The sequence below is a fragment of the Podarcis melisellensis genome (genome assembly GCF_964234715.1).
Source record: "Podarcis melisellensis genome assembly, chromosome: 18".
NCBI lineage: Eukaryota > Metazoa > Chordata > Lepidosauria > Squamata > Lacertidae > Podarcis > Podarcis melisellensis.
In genome coordinates this window covers 12,307,094-12,323,724 of record NC_138536.1, presented here as the reverse complement: position 1 = coordinate 12,323,724, position 16,631 = coordinate 12,307,094, and the positions used below count along the sequence as shown (strand labels likewise).

Here is a 16,631-nt window from a genome sequence, read left to right as displayed (position 1 = left end):
TGGTGACCCAGAAGTAGCGGAATGGGTTACTTCTGTGTTTTGTCGCTCACGCATGCGCAGACGCTTAAAATGGCGTCACCCGCATGCGCAGAACTGGCGAATCGCGACCCGTGCACGCACAGACGCAGGTTGCATTCTGCTCATGATGAGAAGGGGGCTCTGGAACGGATCCCGTTTGCATCCAGAGGTGCCACTGTATTATTAAAAAATCAAGGTTCCTCGCACTCCGTTCTGCTCCCCCTTTACTCCTCCTCACCACTTTCCAGCAGCCCCTACGAGCTGCCCAAGGGCAGAAGCTGGTCATGGAACCATGCGGGGGGGGGGGGGAGCGTGGAGAGGCAACAGGATGCTCCCCCACAGTTGCCCCCCCCCCCGTCACTTGGGATAAGCGTTGGCTCATCCTCCTCCCCAAACAGCAGCAGGAAATAGGGACATTCTGGGATCAAATCAGAAGCCAGGATGGCTTTTGTAATTCTGGGTCTGTCCCTGGAGAATCAGGACCTTTGGAGAGCCCGACTCAAGGGTATCACTGAGCAGACCCAATCCCCCTCCAGCAGGTTTCCCTAAGAGAAGGGGAGCCAGAGGGGTGGGAGCAGGGCTGGATTTACGTACCAGCCAAACAAGCTCTAGCTTAGGGCCACACTCTCTTGGGGGCCCAAAAAATGTAAATTGCATTCTAAAAGTTTTAAAACTTTTGTTATGAATGGAGCTCCAAATTGCTGAACTGTAAGGAACTTCTTTGGCTTTTCTTTTGTTTTGCCAGCTTAAGAGGAACAGGTTAAAAAAAAAATGAAAATAAGATACTCCATCAATATTTTAGCTTTAAAAAGAACATTATTATATATTTTAAAAATATTATGCATCCTCCAGTCCTCTGCAGTGTCAAGCAGAAATAAAGCACTTATTTCATTAAAAAGAGCTGAGGAAACAGTGGGGGGCAAGACTCAGAGAATGGCTGTTGTGAAGGGAGGGGGCTGAGGGGGCAATTGCCTGTCTCCCCTTGTCTGTCCGTCATTAGATCTTTTCTTTTTTATCATGTCTGTTTTGTCTCTTTCCTCCCTTCCTCTTTCTCATCTCAACACTTCTCTCCCTCCTCACCATGTTTTTCTGCTTCTCTTCCCTCTCCTCCTGCTTTCTTTTCTCACCTTTCCACCAAATTTCTCCTCCTGTCTCCATGAATTCCTCTGCTCCTTCTTATTCTCTGTTATTCTGTTCTTCTATTTCTTCTCATCTTTCCTTGCCCTCTCTCCTCTTCCCCCTTATGCTCCTCTCCCCATAATTTCTTCTCTCTCCTCCTTTCCTTCTTGCATTCCTTTCCTCTTCTCCCTTCCCCTGGTCTTCTCTTCTCTCCATGCTCCTCCTCCTCTTCCTCTTCTCTCTGTCTGCTCACTTGCACTCCTCCCTTTTTATGCCCTTCCTTTCCTTCTCTCTTCCCATCATCTCTCCTCCCTTCGCCTGGCCTTCCTCCTGACCACCTCCCTTCTCTCTCTCTCTCTCTCTCTCTCTCTCTCTCTCTCTCTCTCTCCTCTCCTCTCCTCTCCTCTCCTCTCCTCTCCTCTCCTCTCCTCCATGATGCACTCTCCCATTGCAGTAGACATTAAGGAGAATAAAGTCTTGCCCTGGCCACCTCCGGTAGGACAACTCATGGGCACAGAGGAATCCCTAGATCCAGAAGGTGATGTCTTTTTATAACCTCTTACCCACCTCAGCCTCTCTCCCCTGGGTTGGAAACATCTTTCCCCCTGCACACCTCTCTTGCCTTCTCTGGCTGGCGCTGTGTTTATTTTTGACTCCAGCTTAGAGTGGCACTGGGGTTGCTGTCTGTTACATAGACAGAAGATTCCACAGGGCAGGCAAATGTTCAACGGGTGCAGCTTCCCCAGCAGACAAGCTGCACCTGCTGAATTTCTGCCTTCCACTCAGGTATGAAAAGGCATGGAGCCTTCACCTGTGAAAAGGGTGTTGGCAACAAGGACACGGCGCCCCTGGCTGCCTTCTCACAAGGGGACCGAAAATCCTCTGCTTTCTCTCTCTTTTTTTGCCCCACTTTTGTTGCACCGGGGAAGCATCATAGAACAACAACTGACGCAGAATAAACCCGTCACTCCTGCAGTATCTCTGGCTTATTTATTTTATATGATTGCACTTCTGACCCACCTTCTTTCCCCCAAAGGAGCTCAAAGTGGGGCACGTGGTTCTCTTCCTCATTTAATCCTCACAGCGACCCTGTGGGTTAGGCCGAGAGGCAGGGATTGGCCCCCAATGAGCTTAATGGCTGAGGGGGGATTTGAACCCTGGTCTCTCCCGGGTCCTAGTCTGACATTCTAACCACTAGGCCACACTGGCTCCTATGAGACGAGAACATGCCAGAGAATACACCTGTCCTCAACCACACCAGCCTGGAGGTACCCTGAAAGGCCCTAGTCCCTATGCTTCCAAAGGGCCAATGAATGCCCCCTCCTCGCTTTTCTGCATTCTGTGTCTGTTTCCTTGTCTCCAGGGTCTTCCCTCTTGTTCTTCTTCTGATTCATCTCTCTTCCATCCCTCTTCCCTGCTGTTCCTGCGCTTGCCACATTCATGACAGCTGGTTTGCACATGGATGCATGGCGTGTCCCATGTGCTACTGGCCCCCCACCTGCATTTTCCACATCCTGTCACAAGCCCACCCCAAGATTAGCATTGTGAAGAAGGTCAGGCTCTGTACTAATTCAAAAAATATGACCGAAGGATTAAAAACAGTGATAAATTAGGGTTATTCTTCTTCTATTATAATGTCAAAGCGATAAACAACTACCTGACATTCAGAAGACATCTTAAGGCAGCCCTGTTCAGGGAAGTTTTTAACGTGTGATATTTTACTGTATTTTTGGTTTTTATGGAAGCCGCTATTCTGCCTTTTCCTCAGACTGGGACTCAAGGCAGCCTACACAAAATGCCGCAGATAAAATGGAATTGGCACCATTCCAGGTGCCCACAATCTCTGCTCCATCCTGGCGGGTGGCAGGGCCTGCCCTTTGGAACTCCCTGCCCATTGAGATCAGGCAGGTGCCTTCTAAAAACAGACACGCCTTCCCAGACGCTTAGAAAGTTGACATGATTTTAATCTGTTTTAGGGCTTTTTAACTTTTGTATGCTTCAAAGCAGGGTTGTGAAATTTCCTCGATCTTATCGTTTTCTTTTGCGAACTTCAGTGTGTTTTGTTTTTACAATCAAGCGCTGGGAAAAAATAAATAGTACAGTCATACCTTGGGTTACAGACACTTCAGGTTGCGCATTTTTGGGTTGCGCACCGTGCTGAACCTGGAAGTACCGGAACGGGTTACTTCTGGGTTTCGGCACTTGCGCATGCGCAGAAGCGCTAAATCACGCTTTGCACATGCGCAGAAGCGCCGAATCGCAACCCGCACGTGCGCAGACGCGGCGCTGCGGGTTGAGAACACTGCAGGTTGCGAACGTGCCTCTCGCATGGATCACGTTCACAACCCGAGCATCCATTGTAAATGCAAACAGCTAAATACATTTAAGAGATCGTCATTGAAAAGTAATTCAACTAGAATAGAATTAGAGCAATATAAGAGATCAGTTAAAATACAGAAAATGAAAACAGTGCCGCGCTATTTGAAGGCCTTTCCTGAACAAATACTGCACTGACTACGGGGAGGCCTGAAAGGCTTCAGAGCCCAATGAGAGGATTACAGCCTAGATGGCTTTAAAAAAGGAACCGACAAATTCTTTGTGCCTCCACTGAAAGCCACAGGAGGGGAGAGTGCCACTGTGAAGCTGGGCTAGATGGGCCCTGGGCCTGATCCAGCAGCCTCTTCTGATGTTAAGTTGGTATGCTTTTGACCTTGATCTGTCGTCTGGAAATCATTCACACGAAAGAATCACGGATAGCACAGGTATCCTGGCATTGGTAAGCTAATAAACAGTCTGCAGTGTGATGAAAAGAAATCCTGTGTCTGTATTCAACCACCACATCACACTTTCTCCATAACATTTGCTTAATTCCTACAGAGTCGGAAGGGACATGAGGGCTGTCTAGCCCAACTTCCTGCAGTGCAGGAATCTTTTGCCCAAGGCAAAACCCACCACCCTGAGATCAAGAGTCTCATGCGCTGCTCCAGGCAGTGCAATGCATGCAGTGCAATGCAAGTTGTGATACTGGACAACAATTCAATGCTTATGTTTTTGCTTTGTGTAAAATCAATAAAACAAGTTTGAAGATTTATCTGTTTACACCTGGGGGGGATTTTTATTTTTTTAAAAAAAACCATCCATTGGGCAGCAGCTGAACCCTCCAGTCTAACGGGTCCTTTCCACTCCCCACACAGTGCAGTTTGAGACCCCAGACTGGGAATGGACGTCCCTCGCCGCTGCCTCTTCCACGCACAAAGAACATTGGCGCCCACACCTGACAGGGAGCTCCAAGTTTGTCCGGTCGCAGAGCCCTGAGCACAGCCTTCCTGCTGCGGAGCGCATCGACCCCTCGCTGCCCTTGGAAAATCAGGCGTAAGTGATGGGAGGTGCCAGCAAGCCACGACACCCGCGTAAAAATGCATATGTGGGTCAGCACAAATGTTCTTTCTTTGTGCAAGGAGAGTTGCAGGGAGCAAAGGACTGTGGGAGATCTGTGGGACCTTGGAGGGGAGTGCCAGGTATAAGGGGAAGCAAGGGGGTTGGGCTAGATGACCCTTGGGGGCTTCATCCAACTCTCCACTTCTATGATTCTGTGAGTCATTTATGCTACGTAAGGGAGATTTTGGCTGTGTATACTGCTTTTTTGTTTAATTTTTAGTTACTGCAATTATTTAAATAGCAACATATCAAAAGTTCATTGGGAGCCTTCCTGCATGATGGTGTGTGTGTGTGTGTGTGTGTGTGTGTGTGTGTGTGTACAGGCAACCCCCCCCCTTTAAGTGGGGGTTATGTTCTGAGGCACGTATATTTGAAACACCATTGGGGAAGCCTGCAAACACCCCTTTCCACCTCACCCCATTACAACCCTTTTGGTGACGTTTTTGGGTCACTTCCAGGTTTGGTGTGGTCTGCATGTGTGCAGTCATGCACATCTTAAATGCGCATAGATGGGGGATTGCCATAAACACATACACATGTGTGTCTGCATGCAAGTAAGTGTAATATTGCTATGCAAAAAAGATAGAGTGACTTGCAATCATTGTGCCTCATATTATGCAACGAAAACCAAGCAGAAATGTTAAAACCAGAAATTAACAAACTGTGATGGATAGATGCATTCCTAAGTAGACCTGGTGGAACAGAAACTCTAGTGGCAGTGAGTTCCAGAGGACTGAGCCAATGAGAAGAAAGACTCGGTTTATTGTGTTGTCAGTTGAGCCTTGCCAATTGAACGGGAACGGCCAACAGTGCTCCTGCAGATGAACTCATGATCACAGAATCAGAGAACTGTAGAGTTGGAAGGGACCCCAACGACCATCTAGCCCAACCCCCAGCAATGCAGGAATATTTTGCCCAACGTGGGGCTCAAACCCACGACCCTGAGATTAAGGGTCTCATGCTCTACTGACTGAGGTACCCTTGACCTAAATTGTTCAGGTCGAAGGTAGTTCACTCAGCGGTGGGTGGTCCTGAGGTGGTCTTCATCTAACTCCTCCCCCCCCGAAAATCATCCCATGGGGGGTCAGAACTCTGGTTTCTTGGCTTCAAGGGGGTCTGACTCCATGCAAATGCATGGAAAACACTTGGCTCCCTCCAAAAAAATCCTGGAAACGGGGGGAGAGGTAAATTCCTGTTCCCAGGATCCTCCTCCCCCATAACTTGTAAACATCCAATGAAGCTGAACGTGGGCAGATTCAGGGCAAAGGAAAGTCCTTCCCCCATGGGGGCCACCAACCAAAATCAAGGTTACCAGACGTTCCCGGGGACAGTCCCCAGATGTACAAATCAGTCCCCTGATAAACTCCATCTATTTGGCAGGAAGTTGAAAAGTGTCCCTGGAATCACTGAAAAAAATCTGGTCACCTTAACCTAAATGGCTTCAAAAGAAGTTTGTGGAGAAGGGGGCTCTCCATGGCTGGAGGGGGCAATGTGCTCTTCCTCCGCAGGCAGAGGCAGCAATGGGGCTGCGCTCCAGGGAGGGAGAGTTGGGGGCATCTGGCTGGCCATGGGGAGAGCAGGAGGCTGGCCTGATCCAGGAGGGCTTGTTCCACCTTGTGAGTTAGAAGATTGTCTCAAACGGAATCCTCCTCCAAGCAGACCCATTGGAATTAATGGACCCAAGTATGTTATCCAAGGAGGATTACTGTCAGAAACAAGGCACAGAGCAGGATGCGTTGAATAATCAGAGTGCAACTCTACACATGTGGAGGGGATTATCCCATAGGCCTGGTGGTGGGAGGTCTTTGCTGCTGTTGTTCAGCAATGCAGTCGGACTGATGGACACCCCTGTGCCTTGCAAGGATTATGCAAAGTGATGCCCAGTGGCTTGATTTGCATAATTCATGCTGTTTCATTTGACCCAAGCCTGTCTGATAAAACAAGCTTTCCCAAAAGGAAAGGGCCCCAGCAAAGTCAAGGCACTGATTGGCCTCTGCAAGAAGAGGCCTTTGAGCAAGAGAATTACAGGCCAAAAGACTTGGAAAAGCTCTGTAGGGGGAGGATCTCTTTTGGAATTTCCTCAAGCATCCCCTGCCCCCCCCCCCGGGCACCCAGCTGCATACATCCTTATGGACTAGGAACTTTATTTTTAAATCTGTTTTTTAGGGAGTGGAATTCTCCAGGCTACACTTAATTCTGTGGCTTTTTGCCGTTCCAAAAGCAGTTTGGGATATTTCATTTGGGGCGGGGGAGGGGTGTCTGATGTTGCTCAACAAGAGTAAGGAAAAAATAAAATAATCACGCTGGGTTCAGTTAAATCTCTCAGGCTCTGCAAAACTAGCTTTGAAGATCAAGGTTGTGGGATGTAAAAGAAGTCCCTGTCTCCCTTGCGCACAATTTCCGTCCGTCTGAATGGGACATTATTATCCTCTGAGTGCTATTGACTAATCATAAAGAATTATCATCATTGCCTTTCTTGTCATGTTTCTTAGATATTGTTGATGTTTTAATTTATTTTTGTCTGGGTAATTTTTCTTGTTAGCCGCTATTGACCAAATTATTGAAAATGTACTGCTCCAGTAAATTGTCCTCCTACAGCCGTGGGGAAACGGAAGGTGGGGCTGAAACCTCCAATCACGTCCCCCATGTGCCTTAATTAGGGGCACAAAGGACCAGGGCATCTGGCCAGGAGGATGGTGGTTTGAGCCCCCCCCCCCAGGGATGGTTGTGGGCAGGATTCGTGCATTGCAGGGGGTTGGACTAGATGACCCTCTGTGTCCCCTCCAACTCTGCAATTCTATGATTCTGTTAGGAGCCTCGTGTCTGTAAACTCCACTAGCAATTACCTGGACGCCCTTCTTTCATTTTGCTAACTGTCCAGAGAGTGACACTTCTCTTGCAATCTCACAGAGAGAGAGATGCTTGTAGAGCAGGGCTCAGCAGACTTTTTCAGCAGGGGGCGGTCCACTGTCCCTCAGACCATGTGGGGGGCCAGATTATACTTTGAAAATAAAATAAAAAATGAACAAATTCCTATGCCCCACAAATAACCCAGAGATGCGTTTTAAATAAAAGGACACATTCCTGGACCATCCACGGGCTGGATTTAGAAGGCGATTGGTCCGGATCCGGTCCCTGGGCCTTAGTTTGCCTACCCATGTTATAGAGTAAGAACACAATCACACTGTTTATTGTAGGAAGTGCCCAACTTGGATAAAAAAGGGATTCTAGTTCTAAGCCAACTGTTCCAGAGAAGAACACGGCAGCCAGGCTGCTGGCTGCTTTGTCCTCAGAGGAGAGAATCAAGGCGACCTCTCGTCTTAGAATCATAGAGTTGGGCGGGACCCCAAGGGTCATCCAGTCCAACCCCTGCAATGGCTTTTTCCAATCCTCATTTAAAGCGGCCCAAGGTGGTGCCCATCTGCCTCCTTCGGGGTGGAGGTCCATCATTAAACAATATGCTGCCTGAAGAAGGACTTTGCTGTCTCTGTCCTGAATCTTCTAACATCCCATCTCACTGCATGTCTGCAAGTTCTTGCCTTAGGAGAGAGGGGGGAAAGGTTTTCTCATACTGACACCTGAGAGAGACTGTGAGGAGGAGGGAGCTGGAAAGAGGATGCAACTCGAGAGTATCAGTCCAAGCATTAAAGGACAGGGAGGTCGGCACAGAATCCAGCAGCCAGGCTGCTCTCCAGGGCAAGATGGTTGGAGCATCAAGTGCCAGGCTGCACTGCTGCGCATTAGTTTCTAGGCAGGCCCAATTCAAAGTGCTGGTCTGGACCTGTGAAGCATCAAGGACCACCTCTCCCCATATGAACCTACCCAGACCCAGTGGCAGACTTTGGGCTCTCAAGTTCCAGCGTTGTCCTGTGTGACACTAAAATGTGCCCCCCTCGCTCCCCATGCCCTATTCTACAGCATTGTTGCAGCAACCCCTGAGGCACAGCACCCAGTGTGGCTGATCTAGTCGCTCTACTCTAAAACTGCCTCTGCTGGACCCTGGATCATCCTCTGGTCATCCTTTGTGTGCCTCCTCCATGAGAGGTCAAGAGGGCGGCAACCCAAGAAAGAGGGCCTTTTCTGCAGTGGCTCCCTGCTTGTGGGATGCTCTCCCCATGGAGGCTCGCCTGGGGCCTTCACTACCTATCTTTGGGTGCTAGGCAAAAACGTTCCTCTTCAGCCAGGCCTTGGGCTGATTAACAGCCAATATCTTTTTAAACCTGTTTGTGGGGGGAGAGGGAATTATGGGGTGGGGTGGGTTACGTATTTTGTGTTTTCATCTTGTATTTTTATGTTGTGAACTGCCCCGAGACAGTGGATAAAGGGTGGTATACAAGTTTAATAAAATAATAAAAAATAATGAGGCAGAGCCAGTCTTGGGGTGGTGGGGTGGTACCCCGTTTTCCCAAACAGACCATCTGCCACTGGCTGAGGCCACTGACCTCCAAGGTCCCTCCCAACGGAGGAATCTGGGCCTGCCCAAGATATTTTGGCGAGGATGCTCCCTGCGCCAGGGAAGACGGGGTGAATGAAGATCTCCATCAGGAACATGGGGGAATCAGGTCAACCTTACCTGATAGTTAAAGTGTGAATCAAAGGCCGTGGGAGTGGAGACCCCGGAGGGCAGCTATTACTTACCTAAAGATGAGAGGAGACCAACAGTGGCTCTTATCTGCCTGGAGACCACTGTGGGGGTGTTGCTGAGAAGGATCCAGCCCCCAATGGTCCCCCTGCAGTAGCAGCAGCAGCAAGCAATGCATCTGTTGGAGGCTGGCTCCGCTGCCCCTGGGAGTCCTGCCGCCCAAGGCGGTTGCCTCACGTTGCCACACGGGTGAGCTGGCCCTGGAAAGGATGCTAAGAGAAGCAAAGGTAGAGGAAGGGGGTCTGGGCAAAGGGATGAGGATTTGCAAGCCGTGACGCTGCTGGGCTCCCCCTCCCAGGTGGTTTCACGGCACCATCAGCCGAGCCGATGCAGAATCCCTCCTGACCCTCTGCAAGGAAGGCAGCTACCTGGTCCGGAACAGCGAGACCAGCCGCAACGACTACTCTCTCTCGCTCAGGTAAGCGGCATCTTCTTCCCTGTCTGCACTTTCCAAACTGGGATCTTAAGGAATATTCCAGGAGTTGGGCATGTTGACTTTTCCAGCTTTCAAATTCCAAAAATGAGATTTGCAAAAAAAAGTTGCAACACAACTTGGGGATCTGAAATATATGCTGGTTAAATTGATCTAATTTAGCTTTGCTTGGTAAGAGGTATGTAAAATCACATCAAAATCCTTAAAGAATGACTGCCAAGTACTTGCAGGTACATTATATATTAATATTATTTTTCTTGTGCTGATGATTTAGCATTTCCTGACATTTGCAGAAGGCACAATGGAGATACTTTGGTTTTTCAAAAGCAGTTTATGCACTTTTTCATCAAACATAGACTTAACAAGCTAAATGTTGTCTGATTAAAAAAAAAGAAAGAAATATGAAAAATGGAGTTTTGCCTCCTAAAATGGCAGGGTGTGCAAACAAAGCAACTAAAACATCCTGAAAATTAAAAGCTGCGATAAACTAGAAACATGCAAGCTATTGGGTTTACAAAAATTATATGCTGTTTGATCTAAATAATAATAATAATAATAATAATAATAATAATAATAATAATAAACCTTGAAGCAGTTTGCAAAAAGACTAAAGCAACGAATCTATTTTCTGCTGCCTGAGTGCTGGAAGAAAGGCCTGCTCTCTGCTGCAAGGCCTGTTTCCACCTGGCCTGGGGGGCCCAGACTCCCCCTGGACAGCTCAGAGGGGCTCCTGAGAGGCCACTGGGACCTGGCTGGACCAGCGCTTGGGTGGGGCAACTGGCTAAAATGTTGCAAAATGTTATAGACAGTTCTGATTTTGATTCCTCTGTTTCATTTTTCTTGGGCTGGTGTTGGTTAAATGTTTACTTGGGGGTGGCAGTTACTTTAATTTGGGTATAACTACAAACTGTTGATGATGATGATGATGTTGGTTTTAATGATTTATTGGTTTGTTTGTTGCTTGTATAGGATATCTTGTTTTTAAATGTTTGATGTTTTGTTGTGTTTTATATGTTGTAAGCTGTGCAGAGTGGCTGAGGAAACCCATCCAGATGGGTGGGATAATTTTAAAAATCATTATTATTATTATTATTATTATTATTATTATTATTATTAGTAAAAGCAACCAAAATGTTCAAGAAATGAAAAGACACCAGACATTTAATCCCTGAAATTCATACACCAAAACCACAGGCGCTGTCTGTCCAGAGGCGACACTTTTATGTCCGCCCCACTAGGCCAGTGATCTTGGGACACGCAAGGTGAAGAGGGCAAAAAGGGGCTGCCCTGCTATTATGGGATGCTCCGAAGCCACCCAGCGGAGAGCGAGGGAGCCTTTTTCCTCCCCTCTCCCTGGAACTGGGATAAATATTTGATAGCCAGCCCTGCTGTTCAGAGAGCAAAGAACATCTGTCCCTCTGATCTGTGCATGAACACGATGAAGCACTCATCGCTTGGGGCCTCCACGTGCAAGCGCATGGGCTCGGCGTGCACCAAGAGGGAGCGCACCAGCCTGGCTCTTCCGTGTGTGTGGCTTTGGTTGATACTGAAGAGGCCACCCTTTCTCTTAAGATCCATGTTCTTTAAATGCTTTTTGATGCTTGCTTTTTAAATCGATGTGCAGTGCAGTGGTTAGAGGGAGGGCCTGGGAGAGGCCAGGGTACAAATCTCCACTTGGCTACCAAGCTGGCCAGGCGACTTTGGGGGCCAGTCGCTGTTTTCTCTCAAGGGTCGTTGTGGAGATTAAATGAGGCACCTGACCTTGAGCTCCTTGGAGGAAGAGGAAGGGATATACAAATGCAAAAATAGTAAGTAAAGGAGAAGGTTGAAATCTCAGTGCATCTCTAAAGCTGGGCTTCATTCTGGGCAGACCCAGGACCCAGGTCAGCCCCTCTGCCAGGCTTCCCACCCCCTTCCTCTGACGTGATTATGCAGCGTCTTAATCCATCAAGATTTATCCCTTGCCTGCAATGGAAGGGGAAGAGGAAAAGCAAAGTGACAGATGAGTTATAATCTGCGGCAGAAAGTCAGAGCTTGGTGTTCCAGGCTTCCCCGACCCCCTTCTCCTCCCGAGTCCTTTGGCGCTTTGATCACACCCAGCCATGTCAACTGCGGTGGACGCGGCTTTTCATCTCCTTCCCTGCTCTGTCAAACCCGTAACATTAAAACGGCCTCTCTCCCTCCAGCACCAATTCCCTCCCCACCTCATGATCTGTGGACGGCTTGCTGCAGAAATGTCATTCGCCCTGTTCCTGAAATTCAGACTCTTGCAATCTGCTCTTTTCCACCAGCACCCTCTGCCTTCTGTTAGGGAACATTCACGTCCTCCAGTTTTGTCTTTTGCAGCCCAAGACTCGAGACCTGGGGTCTCCTTTATAGGGAAGTCTGTTGAGCAGGTGCTTTTTATGTAAAGGAGTTTGGTCCTGACATCTCTGAGTTGGGCAGGCTAAAATCCCAGTGAGCCTTTGCCTGTCAGTGCCCACCCTCCAATATTTCTCAGATGAAAATAGGGACAATCCTATTCTACACCAGGAAGCTTCTCCGGTGTTTCATCTCGCCACGCGCATAGACGTCATATGCACACATGGTCACCTTGAGGCAAGGGCAGCCTCTCTGCTGAACCAACCTTGCAGGGAAAGGAAAAATGTGCGAGGGAAGGAATTGTGCTTCTACAGATAAATGGAATTAAATAATTTTTTAGTGGTAAGCTGATTTGAGTCCCTGTCAGGGAAAAAGTTAGGATAAAAATAGAATAGGAGAGTAAATCCTTTTGAATTTGGTGCGAATGAGTTTGGACTTTGGACCGCAGTGTACGGCTGCCCAGTCTTAACCCTGTTACCTTGGAGTAAGCTCCATTGAATGGAGTGGGACTTACCTCTGATAGACAATTTATAATAAAGGGATAAACACGCCGCATGTTTCCTAATAAATGGTTGGTTGCTGACGCGTTGCCATTTAAGAATTTAAAGTGGATTGGTGACATTTTCCTTCAGAATTATAGGAAAGGCCTTGTGTGCCAACTTCGCCATTTCTTTCATTTGGTGTAGGTGCCTTATTTTCCTTCTAAACAGGACTCTAGTTTTTGCGCGTGCGCACAAACACACCACTTTTAATTGTTCTCCAAGACATGGAAGGGAGGAAAAAGGAAAAGCGGGACATTCTGGATCAAATCAGAAACTGGGATGGCTCCTGTAGTTCCAAGACTGTCTCTGGAAAATCAGGACACTTGGAGGGTATTTTCAGATAGACATGGGGGGGGGGAGTGGTCTAGCAAAGCAGCTTCCTATGGGAATGAAAGCAGGACTTAGCTTCCAAAGCCATGAGGACCAGCACCTCCTCCAACACCCCCTGTGAAATTAAACCCAAGATCCTCAGCTGCTGGGTGCTGTGAGCACAGAGTGTGGGATGCGGACTCTGATCCCCCCCCCTCTCTCTCTCTCTCTCTCTCTCTCTCTCTCTCTCTCTCTCTCTCCCTCCCTCTCCCTCTCCCTCTCCCTCTCCCTCTCCCTCTCTCTGGCAGGAGCAGCCAAGGCTTCATGCACATGAAATTCACCCGGACGAAGGAGAGCAAGTATGTCTTGGGCCAGAACAGTGCCCCCTTTGACAGCGTCCCCGAAGTCATCCATTTCTACACGGCTCAAGAGCTGCCCGTCAAAGGTGCTGAGCACCTCTCCTTGCTGTATCCAGTTGCCGTTCAGACTCTGTGAAAAGGACTCTGGCCGCTGGCTGCTGTGGGAGCAAAGGGGCTGCTCTTTTATTCTTTCTTTTTCATTTGATCCAAAGAGACTTGGCATGTTGAATGTCTGGAGTGCAGAAGATCGGGAGGAGAGGCACCCCTTTGAGCCCTCCTGCTCCTAAGCAAGAACCATGGGCAGTCTACCACCCGGCCACCTGCCCTCCTTCCACAACCGCGACGTCTCCAGCAGTGGGGAAGGGTGTCCTGGGGTGACCTGCCCTTCCCCACACTTGCTGGGTACCCTGACACCACTGGCCTTGCTTATCTCTGTCTCAATTTGCTGGGTTCTGAGCGAAGAGGCTGCCCCCAGAGCCTGCTCTCCGTTTTGTTTCCCGTTTCAGCCTCACAGCAAAGTCCACCCTGCTGATCCTGCCTTCATGGGGAGGGGAGAATGAGCCTCCTGAGATCTCAGAATGTATCTTGCTATCCAGAGGCTCCTCGCTGTAGAATCACACAATTGTAGACTCACACAGTTGTAGAGTTGGACTCCTGCAACACAGGAACCACAGCTCATGTTTTTCTGAATTACTCAAAGCAGCCAGAATTGGGGGGGGGGGGCGGTTCCTGCACCCAGGGCTTGTTATTTGCCTCCACCTGGCAGCAGGCTCAGACTCCTGCAATATTTCCGATTGTCCCACCCAAAAAGCAATGCCCTCTTACCCTGTAACGTTTAGTGTGGCCAGTTGTTGTTGGCACTCCCAGTGGATCACATGGATTGATTGATTTGGGAAGGACATCAGAAGCCGTCTCACCCAGCCCCCAGCAAGGCAGGAAATGGGTGGCTGCAGCAGCCCTGGCAGGTCGGCCTCTGCTTCAAAACCTTTTTGAGAAGGAGCCTCTTTCTGTCTGTTGGTTCAGGATCTCCCTCAAGGACCAGAGTCGCTCCATCCTCTCTCTGTAACAAGCTCTTTCAGCAAAAGCAAAACACAGAGTCTGGTGGCACCTTAGGCGGCTGACAAATTTATCATGGCACAAAGCTTTCTCTTTGTCAGATGCATTAAGGGGAATCTTACTTGGCAGGCAGATAAAGGCGGAAATTCAATTCAATTCAATATAAGTTTATTGTTCTTGCCAAAGGCCATGACAAACCTACAGCAAGAGTACCAATAAAAGAATACGGATCACGCGCCCATAATATAAGCCAGCACCCATAATTTAAGAGACAGGTTACCAGAGATACGAACAAACTCAAATCCAGCTTGTGTTCAAATTAAACCTCTGAATCACCATAATTTATAGCCTTTACATCTCCTTTTCCTGACCCAACCCCCCACAGTCTCTACATAGAGGGGTGCTCCCTGTGTTATGAGGCTAGTATTGTCACTCAGAAGAAACCAGACCATGTCTGCCTGGGTGTGTCCGCTTGCTTTTGTGAAGAAAGCTTTCAGAAAGTCATGAACATCATCAGACCTTTTATTGGCATCACATCCAAACATCCAAAACGAATCAATATAGAATTACCACTTCCCCAGTGGCACAAAACATTTGCTAAAAGAAAGGAGGCAGAGCAGTCTATCGTCACATCTCCAGGTCTCCAGGGAGATCAGGCGTCTGCAGAGTATTTCAACGACAAAAAACCAGAGATATTTAGCCACTAAATTTGGTGAGCTCCTGATCATTCCCCAGTAATAGAAAATGTATGACCTCCAACTCTGGCTTCCATTTGGGGATGCAGAGTTGATCTAGAAATTGCTGACGGAGATCAGCATATAGTTTACAATTGAGAACCAGGTGTGTGAGGGTTTCCACCAGGTGGTCTTCACATGGGCAAGGTCTTTCTCCTTCCACCCTGCCTGAGAACCTTCCCCAAAGAAGGTGGGATGGATTTGAATTAAACTTGGCCAGTGAAAATGCCCTTCTTTCTTGAAAATGCCCTTTTTTCTTTCTCTGCAGAAAGTGATCTCTTGGGTCTCTATATAAGGGGCAGGCTAGCAGATGGGGAGTGATGCCTTCCACCTGAGGCTGACTGCAAACACAGGCTCTGTCTGTTTATGGGACCTGTTGTAGCAGCCATCCCAGACTGCAGTGGTCATCATTTGGAAATTTTCAAGGAAGCTGGCAAGAGTTTGATCACATAACCAGCTCTAAAATGCTCTGTTCTCAAGGTGTGTGTGTGTGTTTCTAATTCCTTGTGAGTTGGGCAAGGAAACATCCCCAAGAAACAGTCACTGATAGCACAGGTAGTGTGGCATTGGTAAGATAATGGACACCATTTGCTAATTAACACAAAATACTAATCAACATTTTTATTTAACTCAAAGTCATGGCATGCTATATGGTTCCTTTGATGTTCCTTTGTTCTATATAATGGGCAACCTTGAGGGCAGTTTCAGAGTCCTCTCTGCTTGATGGATCTTGCCAGTTCTTTTTTCTGCCTATTTGTGCTGGCAGTACCAACTTTTCCCCTAGAGTAAAAGCACTAGCTGTTGCCATTCCTGCTGCCAGATCCCGGGTCATTTGCCCTTTTGCCGTCTTGCTCACGGAGAAGGCAGAAGGGCATCTGACAAAGTGGGCTTGACTCCACGAAAGCTTCTGCCATGGTGCATTTGTTAGCCGCCCAGGTGCCACAAGACCCTTTGATCGCTTTTGCTCCAAATAGAGTAAGATGCTGATTGGATTGCCTTGTAATTGTTGCTACTCCAGGCTAAATGGAGCAGGAAAGAGAAGGAAGCTTTCCATGACGCCTTTCGTCTTCCTCATGGTGCAGGGGAGACGTGGGGGCTGCTGCTTTGGACGTTGGCCATGCAGGCAGCACAAGAGCTGTTTGTGGCCCAGGACTGAGGCTTCTCCCGTCCCAGGCTGGGGCGCTTGTCATCTCCCTCCCTCCCAAGCTATTTCTGCCATCTTTGTTCCATGTTTCCTTGGGCATCTCGTGTGGGAGGGGGCCTGTTCCCTCTGTTTGTCCTGTGTTCTGGTGCAATATATTTCCTCCCTTCCTCTTCGCCACGATGGTGTTGCCTTTGCATTAAACCCCTCCACCCGCACGGCCCTGTCTGACCCTTCTTCACTGAGAGGGCCTCTTTCCCTGTGAGGAGGGGAATGGAGCCCAGGGTGGGGACGGCAACTTTCCATGCAGAGGGTCCCCAGGTGAGCCTCTGGTCTTTCCAGCTAACAAGGATCTGTTGGCAGGGGGGTGGAAGCCCTCCTCTCTGCTTGAGCCCCTGGGGAGCTGCTGCCAGCCAGAGCAGGCAGGACTGAGGGGGTGCACAAATAGTTGCCCTGGGGTGAGGCATACTGTAGATAGC

General features: G+C 48.6%; 1 protein-coding gene across 2 annotated transcripts in view; it reads left to right on the top strand.

Annotated features, from left to right (window-relative positions):
* Positions 1 to 16,372, top strand: part of SHD (Src homology 2 domain containing transforming protein D) — a 33,730-nt gene extending 17,358 nt beyond the window's left edge. Inside the window, exons 5-8 of one of the 2 annotated variants that reach the window (XM_081895720.1) lie at positions 1,592 to 1,675; positions 4,332 to 4,509; positions 9,516 to 9,635; positions 13,171 to 16,372. In XM_081895720.1, coding sequence (XP_081751846.1) covers positions 1,592 to 1,675; positions 4,332 to 4,509; positions 9,516 to 9,635; positions 13,171 to 13,357 — 569 coding nt within the window. In that variant the 3' untranslated portion in view covers positions 13,358 to 16,372. The remainder of the gene's footprint in view (positions 1 to 1,591; positions 1,676 to 4,331; positions 4,510 to 9,515; positions 9,636 to 13,170) is intronic. The other variant, XM_081895721.1, reaches the window with a different exon arrangement.
* The last annotated feature ends 259 nt before the right edge of the window (positions 16,373 to 16,631 follow it).